Consider the following 23,357-nt stretch of genomic DNA (forward strand, 5'->3'; position numbering starts at 1 on the left):
ACTATACCTGACTTTATACTAACTATATTAGTATAATTTCACAATATTATATAAAAGGTTGTCTACGACACCGACCTTATAATAATGTGATATGATATACATAATTATTTAATTATGATTATCATTAATATGCATTGCATCATTATCACGAATTTTTATTCAACACATACTCGATTTTTTCTTACCCCCAACGGTCACAAACGGTCACAAACGGCTAGTTTTTGGCCTATAAATATGTTCACTCAAACTCATTTTCAATCACACCAAAATTCACTCTTTCTCTCAAAATATTTTCTCCTCGGTTTTTTCGAAGATGAAGATGATGACATTTCTAAGGCTATTTTTCATAACGATTATGATCATCATGCTCACGAGTCTTGTACTCACCAGCGATTTTCCACCACATACTTTTTCTCTATTTGTACACGTACTTGTACTCATCGTTTATCCATTATTTTGTATTGTCATATTAATGAAAATTAACTTATAAAATGCATTATTATTTTTCTAGTACCACCATGTCAAATTTGGCAAAGTTTAAATTCGTTGCTCTCGATATCACTAAAAAAGAGCAAAAAAATGTTAATGAGAAATCATCAATCCCGACTCAATGTATCTACGGCATTTCCAGAAGCAAATGTCGTAAGTAAAAAATGAAAACCAAAATCAAAGGCATAAACTAGATTTTGGTTGAGGTCGAGGATGTGGTCATGAACGTGGACGTAGAAATGATCGTGGTCGTGGTTATGGCCATGAATATGAAAATAATCGAGATAGTTACTTCAATAACTAATCTCAAAAGAACGTCACGAACCACCCAAAAAGGCAGCATGAAAATATGAGTGAAAATAAAAATCACTCAAAAAGATATGAGAGTGTTTGTTATAAATGTGGCACTCCAAGACATTGGTCATATACCCCTGAGCACTTATGTAAGCTCTTTAAAATATCGATAAAGGGGAAAGAAAAAGAGACCAATTTTGTTGAAAACAGTAACCATTTAAGTGGTTCAACATATTTCAATGCTGCCGATTTTTTCAAATGATTTCGAGAACATTGATTAATATATTGGTGGGACTGAAATGTAACATGCTATATTTTTCATGCATTCTTATGAAACATGCTATATTTTGCATATATATATTATCCTTGATTTTCTTTATTGCATTTTTTTGAAGTATGGAAAATGCTATGAGCAAATATGGAAATAATATCATGAAAATTTGCATACCAGATAGTGGTACAACACACATTATTCTGCGAGATGAAAGATATTTCTTGGAAATAAAACCAACAAAAACAATGGTGAATACCATATCAGGTCCTGTAGACTTGATTGAAGGTTGTGGAAAAGCACATTTTTTTGTTACCTAATGGCACAAAATTTATGATAAATGATGCTTTATATTCACCACAATCGAAAAGAAATTTGTTGAGTTTTAATGACATATACTCTCATGGGTATGATACTGAGACGATAACTGATGGAAATCAGAAATATATGTGTCTTACCACATATAAATCAGGAAAAAAATATGTGGTTGAAAAATTATCAATGCTCCCTACTGGATTGCATTATACACATATAAGGCCAATCGAATCAAATATGGTGGTTAATAGTTCTTCAATATTAACAAATTGGCATGATCGATTGGGACATCATGGTTCAATAATGATGCGAAAAATTATTGAAAATACGCATGATCATCCATTGAAAGACCAGAAGATCTTTCAGAATAATAAGTTTCAATGTAAAGCATGTTCTCTTGGAAAACTTATTATAAGACCATCGCCAGCTAAAATCCAAACTGAATCACCCATATTTCTTGAACATATTCAGGGTGATATTTGTGGGCCAATTCATCCACCATGTGGACCATTTCGATATTTTATGGTATTGATCGATGTCTCTAGCAGATGGTCACATGTATGCTTATTGTCAACTCGGAATGTGGCATTTTCAAGATTGATGACTCAAATAATAAAATTACGAAATCAATTTTCCGATTATACAATCAAAAAAAATAAGACTTGATAATGCTGGAGAATTTACATCCCAGACTTTCAATGATTATTGTATGTCAATGGGAATCACTGTTGAACATCCTGTAGCTCATGTTCATACGCAAAATGGATTAGCTGAATCATTGATTAAACGTCTACAACTGATTGCTAGACCAATGATTATGAAAACAAAACTCCCTATTTCTATATGGGGACATGTAATTTTACATGCTGCGGTATTAATTCGCATTAGACCAAGTGCATATCATAAATTCTCCCCATTGCAACTTGCATTTGGTAAAGAACCAAATATCTCTCATCTGAGAATTTTTGGATGTATGGTGTATGTGCCTATTGCACCACCTCAACGATCAAAAATGGGTCCACAAAGAAAAATTAGTATTTATATCGGTTATGATAGTCCATCAATCATTCGATATCTTGAGCCTCAGACAGGCGATGTGTTTACAGCATGCTTTGCTGATTGTCATTTTAATGAAGAAATCTTCCCAGTGTTAGGGGGAGAAAAGAAACACATCGAAAAATAAATCACATGGTATGTACCATCATTGTTACATTTGGATCCAAGGATCAAATAATGTGAGAAAGATGTACAGCAAATTGTGCACATGCAAAGAATTGCAAATCAAATGCCAGATGCATTTGCAGACACAAAAGGGGTAACAAAATCATATATACATGCTGTAAATGCCCCTGCTCGAATTGAAATTCCAAAGAAACAAATTGAAGACACTCATGATGTCATAAAACGCTTGAAGCGTGGAAGACCAGTCGGTTCCAAGGATAAAAATCCTCGGAAAAGAAAAGGCATAGAGAAACACGACGATCATAAAATAGAAAATGGTGTTCCATAAGAATCACCTGATGATGAAAATATTCTGTCAGAACCACAAACTGACGAGAATCGTGAAATCTCTATCAATTATATTAATACTGGAAAAATATGGAACCGAAAAGACATAGAAGATATTGATGAGATATTTTCTTATAATATGGCTTGTGACATCGTAAATGAAAATGAGGATCATGAACCAAAATCTTTAGGTGAATGTAAAACTTGTCATGATTGGGTCAAATGGAAAGATGCCATCCAGGTTGAATTGGATTCGCTGAATAAATGAAATGTTTTTGGACCTATAGTCCTCACACCTGAAGGTGTAAAACCTGTTGGATACAAATGGGTTTTTATTCGAAAGCGAAATGAGAAAAATGAAATAGTCAGATATAAAGCTAGACTTGTTGCACAAGGTTTTTCTCAAAGGCCTAGAATTGATTATGAAGAAACGTATTCTCCTGTTATGGATGCAATTACATTTCGATATTTGATTAGTTTGGCAGTGTCTGAAAATTTGGAAATGTGTCTTATGGATGTTGTTACAGCTTACTTATACGGATCACTTGATAGTGATATATACATGAAAATCCCTGAAGGATTTAAGATGCATGAAGCACAAAGTTCAAAACCCAGAGAATTTTATTCTGTAAAATTGCAAATATCATTATATGGGTTAAAGCAATCTGGCCGAATGTGGTATAATCGGCTAAGTAAGCACTTGATGAAAAAGGGATATATAAATGATCCAATATGCCCTTGTGTTTTCATCAAGAAAACAACATCCGGATGTGTAATTATTGTTGTATATGTTGATAATTTAAACATCATTGGAACGAATAAAGAAATTCAAGAAGTTATGATGTACTTGAAGGAAGAATTCGAAATGAAGGATCTTGGAAAAACCAAGTATTATCTGGGTTTGCAAATCGAACAAAAAGAATGTGGAATTTTTGTTCACCAGGCAAATTATACAGAAAAGATCCTTAAACGTTTTAATATGGATAAATCAAATCCATTAAGTACTCCAATGGTTGTAAGATCATTAAACATAGAAAAGGATCCATTCCGTCCATGTGGAGATGATGAAGTTATTCTTGGTCCAGAAGTACCATATCTAAGTGTCATTGGTGCCCTTATGTATCTTGCAAATTGCACTAGACCTGATATATCTTTTGCTGTAAATTTATTGGCAAGATTCTGTTCATATCCAACAAAGAGACACTGGAACGGAATTAAACATATATTTTGTTATCTACGAGGAACAACAGATTTGGAACTTTTGTATTCAAAAGACACCAATCAAAGTATCATTGGTTATGCTGATGCTGGATATTTATCTGATCCACATAAGGCACGTTCTCAAACCAGATATGTATTTACTCGTGGAGGCACCGTAATTTCTTGGCGTTCACAGAAACAAACACTCGTAACAACTTCATCAAATCACGCTGAGATTATTGCGCTACATGAAGCAAGTCGTGAATGTGTTTGGCTAAAATCAATGACACAACATATCCAAACTTCTTGTGGATTATCAGTAGACAAAAAGCCTGTGACGTTGTATAAAGACAATGCTGCATGTATTGCTCAAATGAAAGAAGGATACATCAAAATTGACAGAACAAAACATATACCCCCAAAGTTTTTTGCCTACACTCAAGAGCTTGAGAAGAATAAAGATATTGATATCTGTTATATTCAATCAAGTGAGAACTCATCAGATCTCTTCACAAAGGCACTTTCCACGACGATATTCAGAAAGCATATATACAACATTGGGATGCGCAATCTGCGGAATATGTGAAGAATCACTCATGTTAACATGAAGGGGAGTTTACGTGGCTGCACACTTTTTTTCTTACTATGGTTTTTATCCCACTGGGTTTTTTCTAGTAAGGTTTTTAACGAGGCAGTATAAAACACGTAATGAAGACAATCATCATATCACGATCATCATCACAAGGGGGAGTATTGAAAAATATTATTATTATTAATATTATGTTGAATATTGAATGTTGAATGTTGAATATTGAGTTGTAAAATGTGAAAAATTAGTGTGTGATGATGTAGATGATGATGTATTTATTTTTGGACTAATCTCAAATGTGGATCTATAAATAGGTCTTCATTTGTGATGAAAAATACAATTGAATTGAGAGAAAAATATTATAAAGTGTAGAGTTTGATATATTTTGAGTTTTGGAGTTTTTACTTTTTACCATAAATTTTTACTTTTTCACAATAAATTTTAAATAATATTGGTTGTTGAATAATTTATTTTGATAAATATATGTGTAAAATGCTTTCTAATGTGTTTGTTCTTAAATATTATATCTATATCTATATTATCTATAAATATGTGAGTTTGATTTGTGAATAGTCTTAATTGTCCTTGTTTAAATTATTGTTTCATTTGTAATATGAAAAGCCAAGGGGGTATTTTAAGTCATTTTCCACAATTTAATAAAGCTAATTTATGAGTAACACTCTTGTGAGACGGCGTCATCCGTGAAACGGGTCAATTCTACCCATATTTATAATAATAAGTAATACTTTTGACATAAATTATAATATTTTTTAATGGATAACTCATATAAAAGATCCGTTTCATAAATATAACCCTTGAGACCGTCTCATAGAATTTTTTGCCCTAATTTAATTGTTCATTGTTGCATTGATTATATTCTTACTATTACTATTATTACTTAAAAAATACACATTTTAAACCATATTATCGATCTACACTATATTAATAATAACTATTACTATTGGTTAACATATTATTATTACAATTTGTTAAATTGTATTTTTAAAATATTTTAATATTTAGAATTAATATTATTACGAAGAAACATGATTTGCATAAAATATAGATATTTTTTCTCGGATGAAGATTGTTTCAAATATATTTTTCTCTTATCTAAAAATGTCATCCCTAATTACAAAATATTTGTGTTAATCTATTAACTTCTTTTGTATTGTAATATATCTTCGATTAATTAATTTTTATATTGAGTAATTATATTAACTTAAAATTTTCACATAAAAAATTGAAGAGCGTTATTTTTCTCTTAAAAGTAAATTTTAAACACTTATTATTTTTTAGGAAATTGCATTTTTTATTCTATAATTATGTTATTTTTGTAAACACTTCACACCGTATAATTCTCACTTGATTTGATATGCTTGATGTGTGTGCTGGTGTTTTTCGGCTCCTGATAATCTTCAATGTGAGCTTTGAACTCTTATACTGAAATTGTATACTGTAAGTGTTTGCAAGTTCTTGATTTTGCCAGATTATTCTTTTTTTTGCAGCCAATGGTCTCTATTTATAGGAGTAAGACAATAGTTATGTTGATTCAAATATGTATCCGTTGGATTGTAGTCGTTGTCTTGTCTCTGACATGAAAGTACACTATAATGCAGTTTCTCAGTCCGAGTGTAGCATGGTTCGAAAGTCTTTTTCCAAAGGTTAAAGACTTCGACTGGTTACTTGGTGAGCAACTTTTGATCTCCTCTCTCTTCTGCTTCTGCTATTCTACTCTTGTCCTCACTTATATTTTTTGCTTTCTCTCTTGCTTCTGCTCTTGTTCTGCTACGCTGTTTCTACTCTTGTTCTGCTTTCCAATTTGTTGATATGCAAAGTTGTTTGTCAAACGCCGAAACTCATATATTTGATTTCCTAACAGCGTGCATCAAATGATTATTACGTGTCAGAGTAATTTTTTTTTTCAAGGAGAAATTACACTTATTTTATTGAACTTTCTCAATTATAAATTCTTTGAATATTATTGTCTACTCTCAGTTAATGCCTATCTACTTCATTTTATCACAATAGTTTTTTTAATATATTAATTAACCGATTTTGAATTGTCATTTAGATTCACTTAATTTTTGTGTCAAACACTTATATACATAATTTTGAAATTATTATCTACATTTATTTTAATTACATTATTTTTTCAAGTGTTTTAATTAAAATAAATTTTTTTGGCATTATCTACGTTATATAATTAAAATGGATCAAGAAATTTAGATTAGAGAGTACATTTTTTTAAAAAAAATTATTATTATCCTACATATTTATTATATTAGCATAATATATTTTAGGGGAAAGTGTTATTTTCCTGTAAGTTGGATTGTTTTGATTTTTTTATATAACTTGTTAAAGTTTGAATTTCATCCTATAAGTTGTTTTTTTTTTTTTTTTTTGTTACTTGAAATCATTAAAAACATTAGAGAATGTTTATTTGACACCGATGTTATCTTACATTTATAATGTGATAAAAATAAAGCTTATGTTTCACATTAAAAAATTTAGAGAAAAGTATAATTTTAGTCCTTATACTTTCACATCAAAACATTTTTGGTCCATAAAAATTTCAAAGCAACACTTTTAGTCTTTAAACTTTACAAATTGCAACACAATTAGTTCTTATATTTTTTTATGGTTAAATATATTTTTGGGGACTAATTTATTATATTTTTAAATTATAGAGACCTAAATAAATAAAAAAACATGAAAAATAAAGATCATAATATCTACAACACAAACATTTTTTTTGAGTAACATATTTATTCTTTTTTATGATGTTATTATATGTAAATAAAATTTATTACGATTTTTTTATTAAACATAAAATATCTACTTTAGAATATAGATTTTTTCATAAAAATAATCGAATATGTTTTTAAAATTAAATATCTTATAAATATTTTAAGGAAAAATTGCAAATTTCGTCCTTTATGTTTGTCACTTTGCGATTTTGGTCCTCTATGTTTTCACATTTCAGTTTTAGTCCTACATGTTCTGATTTTTGGCAATTTCGGTCCTTTTTATTCAAAAATGCTTACGTGACATTGTACACGTCAACTCCACATCAACAATGAATTGGTGCCACGTCAGCGCCACGTCGGAAAAAGGACTAAAATTGCCAAAAAAATAAAGATAGCGGATTAAAACTAAAATCTGAAAATATAAAGGACTAAAATCGCAAAGTGACAAACATACAAGACCAAAAACGCAATTTTTCCATATTTTAATAAGCACATTTCTTAATGTATTTTCTAATAATTTTTTAAAATAAAATTTATTTAATATCTTTGATACTAAATAACTGATTTGATATCAAATTTAATTAAGTATTTATTTTTATTTAATAATAAGATACGAACTAGATAAATTTTAATTTTCTTAAAATATCAAATATAAATATGTAATATATATAATTATGTTTGTAAATATTAAACATCAATAATAAATTAAAACGAATAAAAAATACATATCTTATACAAATTAATCTTGAAAGTTGAAACTCTAATTTTAAATTTAGTTTTTAATTTTTTTAAAATTTTAAAATAAAGATAAAACATTTATTTAAAAAAAATATAGTTTCATTTACTATTTTTATGTTTTTTTTTCTTTTCACAATATTTTATTATTAATTTTATTCATTTTTAGACCCTAAAATTTAATAAAATCATAAATTAGTCCTCACAAATATATTTAACTATAAAATAAATGGCAGGGACTAATTTTGTTACCATTTTTAAAGTTTAAGGACTAAATGTGTTGTGTTAAAATGTTTAGGGACCAAAAGTGTTTTGATATGAAAGTATAAGGACTAAAAATGTATTTTTTCCAAAAATTTACCTAAAGTTAATTAATTTTGTTACTTTGTGATTTTGGTCCTTCATATTTTCATATTTCAGTTTTATTTTAGTATGCTAAGATTTTTAGCTATTTTAATTCATTTTCGTTGAAATGATGTTACATTGTATATGTTAGCATGCAATTTTCCCAAACAAAAATAAGGAAAACAACAAACTTTTCCCTCTTATTTTGATGTTTTGAGGATAATTTTGCTTTATTTTTTTTTCTTTTTTAATTTTGATGAATTTTAATGTGTAATATAAAATTTATTTCAACACACGTGCTATTAAAAAACCACCGATTTCAAATAAATCATATTCTATTTATTTAGATGTTTCAGACAAAAAAAGACAAAAAATTAGAAGTTATTTGATAAAAATCATATTTTTACAAGCAACATAACTAAAAGTCAAAATTAGCTAATTTATAAAACTAGAATTGTAAATTTTTCTTATCTTTAGTGTTTGAGTTTATTTACCTTATGTTTAATTTTGAAACTTAAATCTATAATGAACATTATGATTTTTCACCTATTGATTTTATATCTTTTTGTTTAGTTTGAAAATAATGTCTATGACCAACATCAAAATTTATTGGATGTTAATTCATAATCATATATATAATTCTAAGTTTATCACGTGCATCGCACGTGCACATTTCTAGTATATATATATATATATATATATATATATATATATTAATAATGAAAGAAAGTCACATTTTTAACTTCACTCCGGACCACATTGTCTTCAGGACCACCTCTGAATAAAACATTAGATATTTAAAGTTATGCTTTAATTTTAACAAAAATATTTTTCAAAGCTGTCACTGCCAAATCGCAATGTGTGTTGGGAATACAAACCCCTCAATAGGTAGAAGTAGTGAGTCACGTACATCTCAAATAAATCATAAAATTAGAGGTGTCAAAAAAAGCTACCAGAACAAGCAGGTCCATAACTCGTTGCAACTCATAATTAGACGGAATAGGCTGACTCACCTTTTAAGCGAGTTGAAAAAATATCAACTCAACCCATTTATTTTAGATGGCGGAGTGGGCCAACAATGCGCACTCGTGTAATTTGACGGGCGTGGCGGGCCGGTCCACCTCTTAGTCGAGTTGAGAAATTATCAACCAAACCAACTTACTTTATATGACGGGATGGATTAATCCGACAAATTTAACTCATTTTAATACATATGCATAAAATTAATTATTTGTCTCACATTGTACTGGTACGCATGCTTGGACATTATCATAGCACATGAACTTCTTCCAGCGGAGATTGTGGGAATTTGGGAAAGCAAACACTTCCAAGAATTTGATGCTAAATAAATATATATGACAGATACATTGATAGTTGATGCGGATACAATAAATTTTATTTTTTTTAAAGCGTATATGAAAAATGATACTTCAAATCGTGCGTATATATATATAATTAAATAAAAAAAAATTATCTCCAAATGTAGCTCGATTCTTTATTAAAACAGTATGGGGGAGTCACGTGATGGAAGGATATTTTAACAAAGGACCACGAACAAAAGCGACCACACCGTTGTTCACCCACATAGAAAGGGGGACCCTATTATTAAAAATAATTTGGCAAAGTAAAAGGAAGAAATAAATAGAAAAAGAAAAAGAATCGATATTTATTTAAACTGTTGTTTGGTTACAATTATTAATTATTATTGTTATTATTATTATTATTAATATCATTTTACACGTTTTGTTTGTTTTTATAATAATTTTTGTTATTTTCAAATTAATGAATTCTAACATTATTTTTTATATTAAAAGTTATATAACGATTTAAAATGTATACGTATAATTTATAAATATAAATTTAAAAAGCATTTAAATAATTTAAAATACTTTGAAAAGTAGATAATGTTACACCAAGAAGTCAACAATAGTTACTTTAAGGCACCATTTGATTTGAGATATGATATAAGTAATATATAGAGAAGTAGTATAATGTAATAAAAAATAAATAAGAAATGATAGTTAAAATTGTATTGGATTTGATTGATATATTATGGTTTATTTGATTTGATTGATTAAATTTTATATAAAAATGTTAAATGACTATTTTGTTCTTTTAACAATAAATAAAATAAAAATTATATTATTTATAAGGGTATATAGTAATTTGAATTCAATGATTTGATTAATGTGAGATAAATAATTAATGATTTCATTGATATAAAATAAATAGTTAATATATAGATAAATAATATGATGAGAAGAACGTGAGATGAGATGAGATGAGTTATACATATATTAGTAATACCGTGAATAGAACGGTGCCTAAGGGTCTAATTTTATAAATAGTATAGTTATTATTATTTGTCTGGTCAATTGTGTTTTAAATTTTTTTTTAAAAAAAACATGATAAGTATATTGTAAGACAGTTTCATAGATCTATTATATATGTGTAAATGGTCAACCCGATATTTATCTGCGATGAAAAAAAATGTTTTGACATAAAATAATAAGAATATTTTTCGTTTTCGGGTCAGATCGAAGATCCATCTCACAAAAATGACACATAAAACTGAATTTTTGTGATAACATTTTCATAATTCTCGGAAAATTTTAAAATTAAATCAGTATAACTCAATAAGTATATCACAAATTACATCCAACGTTCTTCTGTACAAAATGACATACGTACCGTTTGATACATTAGATGAAAGTGAGATGATCCATATTTTTTACTCATTTAAGAGATCCTACAATAATAGACACAATAATCTTACAAATTAAAAACATACAAAACAGCATATTGTTCATATCTATGTATTGCTTATTCATATTTCATCATGTTTTTATCACAATTTTATTTATCTCTCATACATCTCATTTATAAAATCAAACGGTATAATAGGATTTAGATTAATTTATTCGAAATAAATAATTTAAAATATATAAGTTAAAAACTAAATCAAAAATATTTTTTGTTTAATTGTAGGAGTTCGATCACAAAAAAAATCAATAAGACTAAAAAACTTAGCCGTTTAATGAAAAATAAAATAAAATTAGGAAGGGCCCACGACAAGGAGAACATAAGTAATGCGGGCTTAGTCCATGGGACTGGCCCACTATTTTAAATTCAGCGGCGCGCCAAAAATGGAGTTTCTATCGGGTCATACGTCACGACTCACGCCGGGTCCTTCACTACATAATTTCATCCTACATTTTTAGACATTATTCCGATAATATATTTAAAAATGGATATATATTTAATAAGACACATATATATTAATAAATCTCAACTCTTAAATCTGCATTAAAATCGTACATGTATAAATGTTGAGTGTATTTTCGGTTTAGTTGGTTCGTCTGTGAGACCGTTTCAAAATATTATTACTTTAGCATTTTGAAATCATGAAATAAATAGAGTATTTCAACTATACTTTTATTCGTTCATGCATGTTACAATATTAGTGTGTTCAGATTTATCGTTAGTCCAAAAACCATCTTACTACTTTCCACGAAAAAACAAAAAATGTTAGTTGACCAGATTGAAGTGAACATTTTTGGACTGAATTGGTTCTAAACCGGACAATGAAAACGTACTATATTTATATTGGATCAAATGTGTAACTCAATTGGAAACTGAATTGAATCCGAGTAGAACTGATTCAAATCATTTTTTTCATTTTTTCATTCCCACCACTATGTACCTAACGAAGTAATTCATGAAACAAAATAATCATAACAAACAAAAAAATCTGTTCAAAAAAACAAACAAACAAATATATAATCGCACCAAATTCAACCGTATCGATTAATTAAATGGTTCCATTACAAAATTTTCCCATGAATCTTTGTAGAACTGGATGTTAATTAAGTGACCGCATAAAAATATTAGCCTATATATTTTATTTTATTTTATTTATGAAATTGTGGTATAAATAACTAATAAAATTTCTGGTGGAATGTTTATAGTATAATATATGTATATTCTTTATTATATTTGCAGGTTTTAATGTAGTCCTAAGTCCTAACATCACGCAAGTTTCCCAAGTTTTCTTCATAATTAGTACAATGTATTGTGAGTGAATTATAAAATGATGGTTATTCGATGACTCACCCACAACTAAAAACTAAAAATTAAAATATCATCATATCTTTCAATGAGATTTTCACCAAGAATTGTTTCATTATTACCCAATAAAAAATGTTTTAATGACATAATTAAAAGTAATTATTACTTATTATTATGATTACTACCAATAAAGGCATTATTAAACCAAAATTTACCAGTAGTCAAAATATCAACAAAAAAACCTACAAAATCGCACAACCGAAACGTAAAACCAAATCTGATTCATAGAAATACAAGGAATCTGGATTGAATTCTCTTTGACAGATTCAAATCCCACATTAAATAGCAGAATTGCCGTGTGGTGATTCATAAAATCAAATCCAAGAAATAAATGGGTTGTTAAAAGAATATATCTTTGAAACGGAGGGACAAATATTACATGAAAATGTGTATGTTTTCATTAAATTATGGCAATTTTTTCAAGTGGGAGGTTTTACTTTGCATTAATTACACATCAACAACAACAGCTGTGTGTGTAGGTTGTTTTTTCTTTGTCCAGAACCTAAGAAATCCATTATTTTTTTTGTTTGCCTTTCACTCTAACTACACTCTGTTTCCCGCTTCTTCTCCAATTTCATACGCTTTCACAGTTTCCCTTGAGCCCTTTTGTTTCTTTAACTTTCCGTAGGGGAAATAATTGTTTCGTTCGTTTGTTTGTTTGTGCGTGTAGGTGGGTTTGGGTTGGATGTGTAATGGGGAGATAACAGGATAGAATAGATAGATACAGATATACTTACAAACAGAGAATGGAAGAGGGGTGTGAGAGTTTTGTAAAATGTAACTGTGAAGGTGAAAATGCGGCGATGGATACACCGGAAAGGAGCAATAACAACCAGATCGCGACAACTGTTTGCAAATTTGAGGTTTGGTTTGGTTTTTCTTGGAAGAAAAGTTTGAAATTTTGTTGTTCTTGGTGGGTTTTACTGTGGTCGATTCTTTTCGGGGTCTGTATTTTTGTGGTTTTCGATTGATGCTTTCGTGTTTTTTGACTGCTGGAATGGTTTTGACAATTGGGTTACTTGAGTGATTTTGTTGAATTGATTGACATTGGAATTGTCGAATGTTCTTACACTTGTAGTAGGAGGAGTCTCTTGTGTTCTTGTCGTGCTGCGTGTGCTTTTGGTTGTTGATGTTTGTAGACTTCAAATTGCGGGGATTATCTGTTGTAGTTTGATGTTCATTTACGCTGTGATTGATCCGTGGCATTGTTATATGAAGTAGTTATTTTTTCTCTTTGTTTGCAGGATTCCCCTGTGTTTACTTTCCTGAACAGCCTTTCTCCTATTAAGCCAGTTAAATCAACACACATCACCCAGGCGATCCATCCTCTCGGCTTCGTGTCTCCCCCTTCTCTTTTCAGTTCACCCCATGTTGATTCTTCTGGAGGATCTAGAGTTCTTCGAAGGTAATTATCAGGCTTTTTGACAATTAATAATGTCCTCTGATTTACAACAGTTTGTTATATGAGCATATTTTAACTTATTTTCCCCACTCAGGCAGCAGTTTCAAGATCCCTCACAACCCGAGTTTTCTTCCTACGATGAAAACAATGTTGATAAGAGTAAGGATATCGATGCCACTAAGAAATTGGATGACCAACAAGACGATTTGGATCCTCGGAATTCTCACGGTGAAGCAACAGGTCGGATGTTCGATGAATCATCGAAAATTGTCGATGACAATGCTGAAAACTTTAATTTTGATCGTAGTAGTCCTAACTCCCCCTTAAAACCTAGCTGTGGCCATAAAGCAAAGTATGCCTCTGCTTCTTCAGTTCTTGTCTATGGTAGTGAAGTGAATCTGGACGGAGTAGGGCCAGTAGACGAAACTGATCAAAACAAAGAAGCGACCTCGTGTGATTGGGACAGTTTGATTGTGATTGCTTCTGATATGTTAGATACAGGGTCTTACATTGCATGTACTAGGAATGACGTGCAGAACATGCACTTAATTGGTGCAGCTTGTTCTGGCCAACAAGTTGGAGAAGGAAGTGGGCTAGAATGCCTGTCTACTCAACCTGGGGAAGGATGTGAGATGATAGAAAATGCCGAGACACATGGTGTGACTGCCGGTTCTGTAAGGGAAAATCCCAGTGAAAAGATGGATTATGAGGTAAATATTGCATTCCAGTTATATCGAGTAGGTGTTTGGATCAAAGAAACAAATTCTTATAACAAGAACTCATCCTTCCATCCATCTCAAAATCGAGTTCTCACAAGCTCCAATTTGAACAACTGAATTCCTAGAATCCAAACACGAAATTAGCATACTTTTCCTTTTTTGGCATTGTATACGTGACAACGAAGAACCTGCATAAATGTCATTTATGCACAGAAATATCTATTTCATTTTCTTGCTGCCATCTAATTTATGTTATTCGTTTTTGTAGCATCTTTCTGGTTCGTACCATGGTATGAGAAGACGTCTGGTTTTTGAGATGACAGGAGCCCTCGGAAACAATTTGGGCAAGAATTCAGATCCCAATTCTTCTGTTTTTAGGCAATATGATTGCCATACTTCTTCCAACGACCCCCAACTAGTTCCAACAAAGACAATAAATGAGTCTCCACGATGTATTGTACCTAGCATGGGCTTGCATTTAAATGCTCTGGGAGCAACTCCTAAGGACTACAATATTGTCAACCATGAAGCTTCAGCTTCTGGAAGACTTTTGATTGGACCAAGCTCGTCTTTCACTTTTTATCCTCCTACTGGTTCAGAATTGTTAAACAATACTTTGTCTGTTACTTCAGCTGAAAGAGAGAATGAAAACATCAAAGAATTTGTTATGCCTGAAGAAGATGCTTTCCAGCCACGTGGATATGTTGCACCTAAAGAAATCCATCCTAGTAGTCCAAAGAAGAAGAGGTGCACTTTTGATTGTCTTTTATTGGTCCATTTAAGTTAGAGATCTAGTTTTCTTTAATTTATTAGACCTTCTCAACTTAAATTTGAATATGTGTTGCCAGGCATAGATCGGAACAAGGTGGGGAAAGTGAAGCCTGTAAGCGGTGCAACTGCAAGAAATCAAAATGCTTAAAACTGTAAGCTCTTTATTTTTTATAGCTTCCGTGAACTTTGGCAGTGCAGCAATTGAACTGTGTTTTTCGGGCTTTCCTACAGATTAAAATATTCAAGTTTGCTATCAGCTGTACTATTGGAATATTGGCACACATTTAGTCCTACAATTTATATACCTTTTTCTATCGCCGTTCAACTCTTCCCTTAATCCTTGACTTCAATGCTTGAGGTGGTCGAACTCCACTGACAAATATGTATTTGGATGTACATTTTTTGATGAAGTAATGTTTATAATACAAGTACGTTATGAATGCAGCTACTGTGAATGTTTTGCTGCGGGTGTGTACTGTGTAGAGCCATGTGCCTGTATAGATTGCTTCAACAAACCTGTCCATGTAGAGACCGTTCTTGCAACCCGCAGACAGATTGAATCAAGAAATCCTCTTGCTTTCGCACCTAAAGTGATTAGGGGCTCCGATCCAATTATTGAAACTGGGGTTAGTGGTTGAACTTTGGGAGTGCATATTTGGTCTTTAGGTGATCATAGGCATTTATAATTTTCGTTTTATCATTCCTCACAGGATGACTCCAGCAACACTCCTGCTTCTGCTCGGCATAAAAGAGGATGTAACTGCAAGAAATCTGGTTGCTTGAAGAAGTATTGTGAATGCTACCAGGTTTCTTTCCCGCTTTTGTGTGTTATATGCTTTTTCTCTAAGCTTGGCAGCTGATATTAAATTTGGTTCTTTTGAAGGGTGGTGTTGGATGCTCTGTAAACTGCAGATGCGAAGGATGCAAAAATGCATTTGGTAGAAAGGATGGTGAGCTTACATTTCAGGTTTTTGGATAATTAGGCAGTTTTAAATTTTCATAGCGAGTCTGAATCTTGGGATTGGTTGTAATAACAGGAATGGAAGCTGAATATGAAGATGAAACAGGTGCAACAGAGAAGAGTATCCTGGAAAAAGATTTCCAAGAAACTGCACACCATAATGAGCAGAATATGGATTCTGCGCCTCTTGCAACACCTTTGCTGACTGGAAGGTAATGTAACCAACAAAAATTATTGCATTGTAACCATCAACATAACGTATCTAAATTCCGTGGTTGCTTTATTAGGCTACCGGTTAAACATCTGTTCTCGGATAAAAAGCCGCCAAGATGTTCCTTTCCCTCCATCAGTTCCTCCTCGAGTTGTTACGAGCCAAGGTTCTTTCAACTTCAACCAAAGTTAGATAGACATTTGGAAACTGTCGAAGAGGATGAAATCCCCAAGTCTCTCCGAGAAGGGTCTCCAATCAGTGGCATCAAGTCAACTTCTCCTAACAGTAAAAGAGTTTCACCACCTCATAATCCCGGGGCATCTTCTGGTTCAAGGACCAGTAGAAAACTGATACTTCGATCTATTCCCTCTCATCCTTCATTCGCTCCAAACTGTGAGTTTTCGAGGATCACAGGCCGAGATATTCAAGAGTAAAAGTTTGCCATATGGTCAGAGTTTTGTAGGTTGAGTTTGCCTTCGGTTTTGCTTTTTGAAGTGCTTGTATAATATAGTGTTTCTGTCTTCATAATAGAACCCTATTTTTTTTATTGTTTATTGTTAAGACTGTGCTGCACCGAATATATTCAGAAGGCCAGTTTATACTTGAATTCATACAATGTTCAATATCTTTCAAACGAAAAAAAATTAGTTTTTTTTTTTAAATTACTGAATTTCGATCACAATTGCATTCATAACTTTACATTTCGTTTTTGTCGGAACAGTGCGAGTGAAACTTTGATTCCTAGCCATCTCCTGGGACTGTGAGTGCGTTTGGATTTGGATTAAGAAGCTATGAAGAAAAAATGTTTATTTATTTTATTTTATTTTTTGGGTTAAAAGTGCTTTTAATGTTCATATGCATTTGGGTAGAGTTTGTAGTATTTTTGAAAGAAATTAACTAACTTAAAATAAGTGTTTTTTTAAAATCCATATTTATATTCTTTCAAGTGTTTTTCTAATATAATTTAAATTTTAAAAAGTGTTTTTCATATGTTTATTTAAACATAAAATTATTTTAATTTTGTCTGAAAGTCAATTTTGTTTTAAAAACATATTTTTTAAAACAAAATGTTTTTTTTTAAATCTAAACGAGCTCTAAATCTCGTTTGATTTCATTAGATATTTGAAAATTAAATTTAGAAAAAAATTAAATACTGAATGATATAAGTTCTTTTAATTTTTGTCTTTATTGGACAATTATCCTAATTAACGTGGATATTATTTTGTAAAGAAAAAAGGGAAAATCATTTTTAACCAAAGTTATGCATTAAAACAATTCAAAATCTTAAAAGTAAGTTTGAATATAACCAACCTTTTCAAATTTTATTTGTTTTTAACTTTTATATTTACTAATCATTTAAAATTAATTTGGAAAATATAAATAAAAAGAGAATAGTTTTTTTTCAATATGTTTGTCTTTTTGAGATTTCAGTCATTTATGTCATCAAATTGTAAAAAATAATTTCCCCCAATTTTAGTCATTTTCTAACTTGAGTTGACATGAAACCAATGTTGATGTGTATAGTACCATATCAGGTCCATGTCGCTCGCGCACATCCTTCGATTTAACTCCTGCATGAACCAATGAACATCTGACTCATGTGGAATGGCCGGATGGGGTCCCCTTCTGGGTCAAACCCTTTTAAGTAACAAAATTGCAGGACAATAAAATATAGTTTTATATAGTTTTCCCAAATAAAAATACGGTAAATTTTTTTACAAAATAATTAACTAAGTTCATTAAGTATAATTCATACAAATAAATGAGTAAAAATTATTTTAATACATGAACTATTTATTAAAAGTTAAATTGGTAAATGAACTATTGACAATTATTTAATTAGGATATGATCAAACTCAAAAGTCAATGTTTCCCACCTTTGAACTTCGCTGATCGGAAGTTCCAATCATCATCGGAAGTTATGATCATCATTTTGGACGTTTCGATCTTCCACGTGTCTATATACTCTTGACACATCAAATTTGCATGCTTAATTCTTGATCGGATGTTTCGATCTTTGTTCGGAAGCTCCAAAATGTTGTTTGGAAGCTCCAATATGTCCCTGTGCTTTCGATCACTTTACCACTCAGTTCGGTGCTTCCGAACTGTGAACTTTGCTTCCGAAGTTTCGAACTGTTCGAAGGATCCGATTCTTATTTTCTTGGTTCCAAACTGTTTAATCACTTGTTTACTTCATTAATGGACCAAAGACAACCAAATGCTAGCTGTTTTAACTTCTTACTTTAAAAAATCATTTTTAAAAGACAACTAAAAAAACACTTTTTAAAACAAGCAACGAATGAGAAGCCGCTGTTTTCAGTTTAGAATTGTTTTTATTTACACGCATTCCCCTTGCAATTTAAGATCAAGAGCTCTAAAAATATATCAGGATGTTTCGATTTATTAAATTTCATATACCAGAACGACTTATGATTGTACTAGGGACATAAATTATATAATATCCTTCGAGATGAATATAACTCGAGTTTCATGGTTAACTAGTATGCTGTCGTTGATACCAAGTGCAATAGCAGTGTCCTGGTTAATGTTAATATGAGATAAGAATTGATTAGAGCACAATAATCTATCCAAATCTCGATTTGACCTCCCCCAGCCTCGTTGACATCTCCTTTGCTTTGAGAATACGTTGTTTTGACATAATATAAATCCATGTTAAACGTGAGTGTTTATCTTCTTCCATAATAGACTCGGTAAATGCATGCTCAAAAATTAGATATAAATCCAAGTTGTATGATATATGTTGCTACTCAATACATCCAGAAATGCAACGGATTTTTGAACCGAGAATCTGAGATGGCAATAGATTAAAAGAAATCCAGAAAATTCAACACAAATAAATCGGAAAGGAAACCAGATTAAATCTAAGGATCAAAATTAACATAAAATGTCAAAAAGTCAGCATTAGGCCGAAGCTTTTAACCAACACCATCTCAAAAGGAACAAAACCATTTCCAAATTCACTTTAAAAATTAAACAAGCAGTACATTTGTGATCCCCACTCTCAGGATAACTATAACCCAGCTGCAAGAAGGTACAAAAACAAACCAAGGTGGAACGGAATTACAAACCTAAGCACCGACAACTTCGGTTACCTCGGCCGTTGGCTCCTCAGCAGGCCTTTCCAACTTCACACCGACATCTTCGCTGTAATCCCCGTGAACCTATACCACAATCGAAGCAAATAACACAAAATCACAAAAAGATAGGTATTTTAAGACACTAGAAAAACATAATAATGGTGAGGTACTAAGAACCAATAGTAAAATTTGTTAAATGAGTTATGCTTCCAAATTTTGCACAGAAGATGACCAGGAACCGTTTGAGCAGTGCAAGATTCTCTCTTCGTTTTTTCTAATCCAGTTACACTTACCACGTTGGTTAGAAAAAAAAAAACGAGGTACAAAAAGAACCCATAATTTACTGTACTATGTCTTATGGGGAGAGGAATAGTAAAGTTTACCTCCATCAGCTTGCCAAGGTCAAATTTGGGGGCTTTCAAAATCTTAACCTTCCGAATGTACACATTCTGTAGGGGATAAATGCTTGAAGTTGCTTTCTCGATCTCTTTGCCAATTGATTCGGGAATGAACTTCTGAACCAAATCCTTCAGATCACAAGATTGTGCCTGGTTAACCATGATCTCTCGCATCTTCCTTCGAATCTATCCAGAAAAAGGCATGACAGGGTAAGAGAAGAAGTAAAATCCAAAATAGAAGATTAGCATTATTTGGATTTCTTCTCAGGTATTTACTCCATAGCATTGTATATTATACGGTTTTGTTGAAAAATATCAAAAGAAAGTACTTACTTGACGAATCTGGCTGGACTGGGCATAACATGTCCTCTTCTGTTGATTAACCCGCTTCTTGGTGAAGCCAATGCAAAACATCCTCAAAGTATAACTGTCAGTAGTCTTGACATCAACATGAGCCTCAATCAGTGATTGCCATTTCTTTACAAGTGACCTTAATTTATCGGTAGTAAAATCCATACCCTGAAATTTCAAATAAAACATTAAAATTAGAGACGCACCAAGTGCATACTGATAAAATCTGTCTTTCCCCTTTCTTCATACCCAAAAATTTGTGAGAACATTCTTTCCTTGAACATCCTCGGCTCTCAAGCGGATCTTTCTGAATGAATGATCTTCATCACCTTGGAGATCAGCCAAGGAGGTCTCAAACACACGGTGCTTGAGTCCTTCAGATGCAATCTAAGAAAAATAAATAATGTTGGTCATGTTCAGAGACTTGGGTCACTTTTGAGCATCCAATGCACCATTAGGTACAACAAACTACAGCAGTGAAGTGTCAAAGCAATAGAAAATCAATATTTAACCAACATCAATCTCCATCCAGGTATTAAAATAAATTCATATTCAACCAACAACAATGATCTTTACTCAGGTACCAAATTCTAGGTAGGAACGGTAAGATAAAAGGAAAATTGGGGAAGATTAAATTTAGTATCTTTAAGGCCCAAAGAGGAAACAAGCCTAGAAAGTGACTTATAACAGATTAACAATTGATGTTTATCAATGCTTTCTAATTTTCGTCAATCGCGAAACAAGCAGAAATGTTCCTTTATCAACACAATTTCTTCAGATCTATTTCCCAGTAAAATTACTTAGCTCTAAAATACGACAAAGTGAAAACAAAAACTAAGAAAATCCAACGAGATACAAATTCTGAAATTACAATCCACAGTTGGACAACGTCATTAGACATCAAAATGTGAATGAAAGTAGAAAGTACATCAGCAAAAACCATGAGATCGCTAGATAATATTCAGCTCAACAGTACATAGAAGCAGTATACATAAAAAAAAATATCAATTTCAGACAAAATAAGTAAAACTGCAAAACTCCTGAAATTATACCTTAGTACCCTGAGTACGAGTGACAAGGGTTTTGCCAACATTCCTAGTATTGAAGATGGACGGTGCCTTAACATCGTACCAATCCTTCTTAGCAAACGGGTCAGCCCTGTAATCAATCAAAAGAATTAGCAAATCAATGCGTTGGCTTACACTAAAACGCAAATGATAACAAAAACACTCACGCTTTCTTCTTGCCTCCCTTCTTCCCCTTCGAAATCCTCTTGTTCTTACTGCAAGTGGAAATAATGATGAAAATCCAATTCAATACAAAGAATTGTATGATCTTGGTCGCACAATATGAATTGCAACCGCAATAATTACGATATAAGCGACAAGGTTTACCCGACGGCCATGGCTGCTGAGCTCTGGTGGATGGAGAGACGGCTCCGAGGTAAGGAAACTCCTGCGTATTAAGTGCTCAGCAGTAAAACCCTAGGTTTTGTTTGCATTTTATATATCTGTGGATACATAATGGGCTTTCGTTATTGGGCTGATTATTTGGATGTACAAATTTCATTAGGCTTTTATTTTGAGCTGGACTATCAACTACTGTGAGTTCATGTCTTAATTAGAATAGAACCCCAATTACCTACCTACTCATCCGTTAATACGATGAAGGACAAAAAATATTTTACTATTTTAATATTTCACATAATGAACTCCATGTTTTCAAAATTTTAAATTTCAATTCAATTGTCTACTCGATAAATTAGGACATGGTTTCGTTAGATATTTTGTTGTCTTATGTATGCTTGTCAGGATCGGTTGGGGGCTCTTCCTCTTGATTGAGGGCACATCTACTATCAAATATGTTTAATTTAGTTCAGTTGAGGTTGGTCAACTGAATCATTTTCTTCTTGTATGTCGATGTTAATTTGTAAATAAATATATTGTGCGGAATAATGTAAACTAACATGTTGAACTTGTACTCAATGGACTGATTAAGGAAGTTAGTGCGTGTGAGTGATAAACTGAAAGAAAAATGTCACATGAGTTGTTTATGGATATTTCTAATACTCTTACGTCGCCCCTTCTTCCACTTCGGAAGGAAAAGACCCACTCTAGAATAATTTGACTATTACAATTGACTTGCAACAGCTCACTCCAAGACTAGAACTTACACACAAATTCCAATCCCAAAACTCTTAAAAAAACTCAAGAACTCGGTTCACGACTGATTTTTGTTACTGTGAGGTTTGCAGTGCCTCAACTAATATATTACTAATACAACGTTTGTTATTACTCAACACTTAACACTGATTAATCCTCATTGATTTACTATGCTTGAATGCTCTTGCTTGTATTCTTCGACCCTTCGATGATAAATTTCGAGATGCTTTCTGCTGGTTTTCTCGATTGAGTGGGTTCAGTTTACCTATGATAACTTGAATGTGGATGCGAGAATTCGTAATGAGTCGGATGATCTTCAAGTGCCCCCAAATGTGTGTATAAAATGTGGACAATGTCTCTTTTGAATTCAAATTAATACTGTTAACTTGTCTCATCCGCATTCATTCCTTGATATCATGGTACACTGATATGTTCTGTAAATACGGCGTATTGTCTGTACAGAAAATTTTATCCAAATGAGTTGCGTTGATTCAATCTTGGTTGCTCAGTCTCTTGTTGAGTTGGACATTAGTTGAGCTTAGAAAAACTCATTCATTTTAGCTCCCTAACCAAAAATGAAGTTTGTCATATGAAGTCATTTATCGTGCTCGATGCTTTTTGATAGCTTGATGGTTTCAATTAGGCTTTGTTTAATTGTC

General features: G+C 31.7%; 2 protein-coding genes across 2 annotated transcripts; one reads left to right on the forward strand and one right to left on the reverse strand.

Moving 5' to 3' along the window:
* The first annotated feature begins 12,938 nt into the window (after positions 1 to 12,938).
* On the forward strand, positions 12,939 to 17,288 carry LOC140864975 (protein tesmin/TSO1-like CXC 2). The gene is made up of 10 exons (XM_073269437.1): positions 12,939 to 13,488; positions 13,870 to 14,030; positions 14,122 to 14,737; positions 15,015 to 15,493; positions 15,595 to 15,669; positions 15,963 to 16,143; positions 16,228 to 16,323; positions 16,401 to 16,467; positions 16,555 to 16,690; positions 16,766 to 17,288. Exons 1-10 carry the CDS (start codon positions 13,372 to 13,374, stop codon positions 17,121 to 17,123), a joined length of 2,286 nt encoding a protein of 761 aa, XP_073125538.1. The 5' UTR covers positions 12,939 to 13,371; the 3' UTR covers positions 17,124 to 17,288.
* A 2,277-nt stretch (positions 17,289 to 19,565) lies between these two features.
* On the reverse strand, positions 19,566 to 22,037 carry LOC140864040 (small ribosomal subunit protein eS1). Its single transcript, XM_073267930.1, has 7 exons — positions 21,931 to 22,037; positions 21,771 to 21,818; positions 21,589 to 21,694; positions 20,786 to 20,923; positions 20,519 to 20,704; positions 20,171 to 20,371; positions 19,566 to 19,871 (listed from the first exon to the last, which is right to left on the reverse strand). Exons 1-7 carry the CDS (start codon positions 21,939 to 21,941, stop codon positions 19,779 to 19,781), a joined length of 783 nt encoding a protein of 260 aa, XP_073124031.1. The 5' UTR covers positions 21,942 to 22,037; the 3' UTR covers positions 19,566 to 19,778.
* Between the last annotated feature and the right edge of the window lie 1,320 nt (positions 22,038 to 23,357).

This window comes from Henckelia pumila, chromosome 4 (assembly GCF_033568475.1).
Source record: "Henckelia pumila isolate YLH828 chromosome 4, ASM3356847v2, whole genome shotgun sequence".
Classification (NCBI taxonomy): Eukaryota; Viridiplantae; Streptophyta; class Magnoliopsida; order Lamiales; family Gesneriaceae; genus Henckelia; species Henckelia pumila.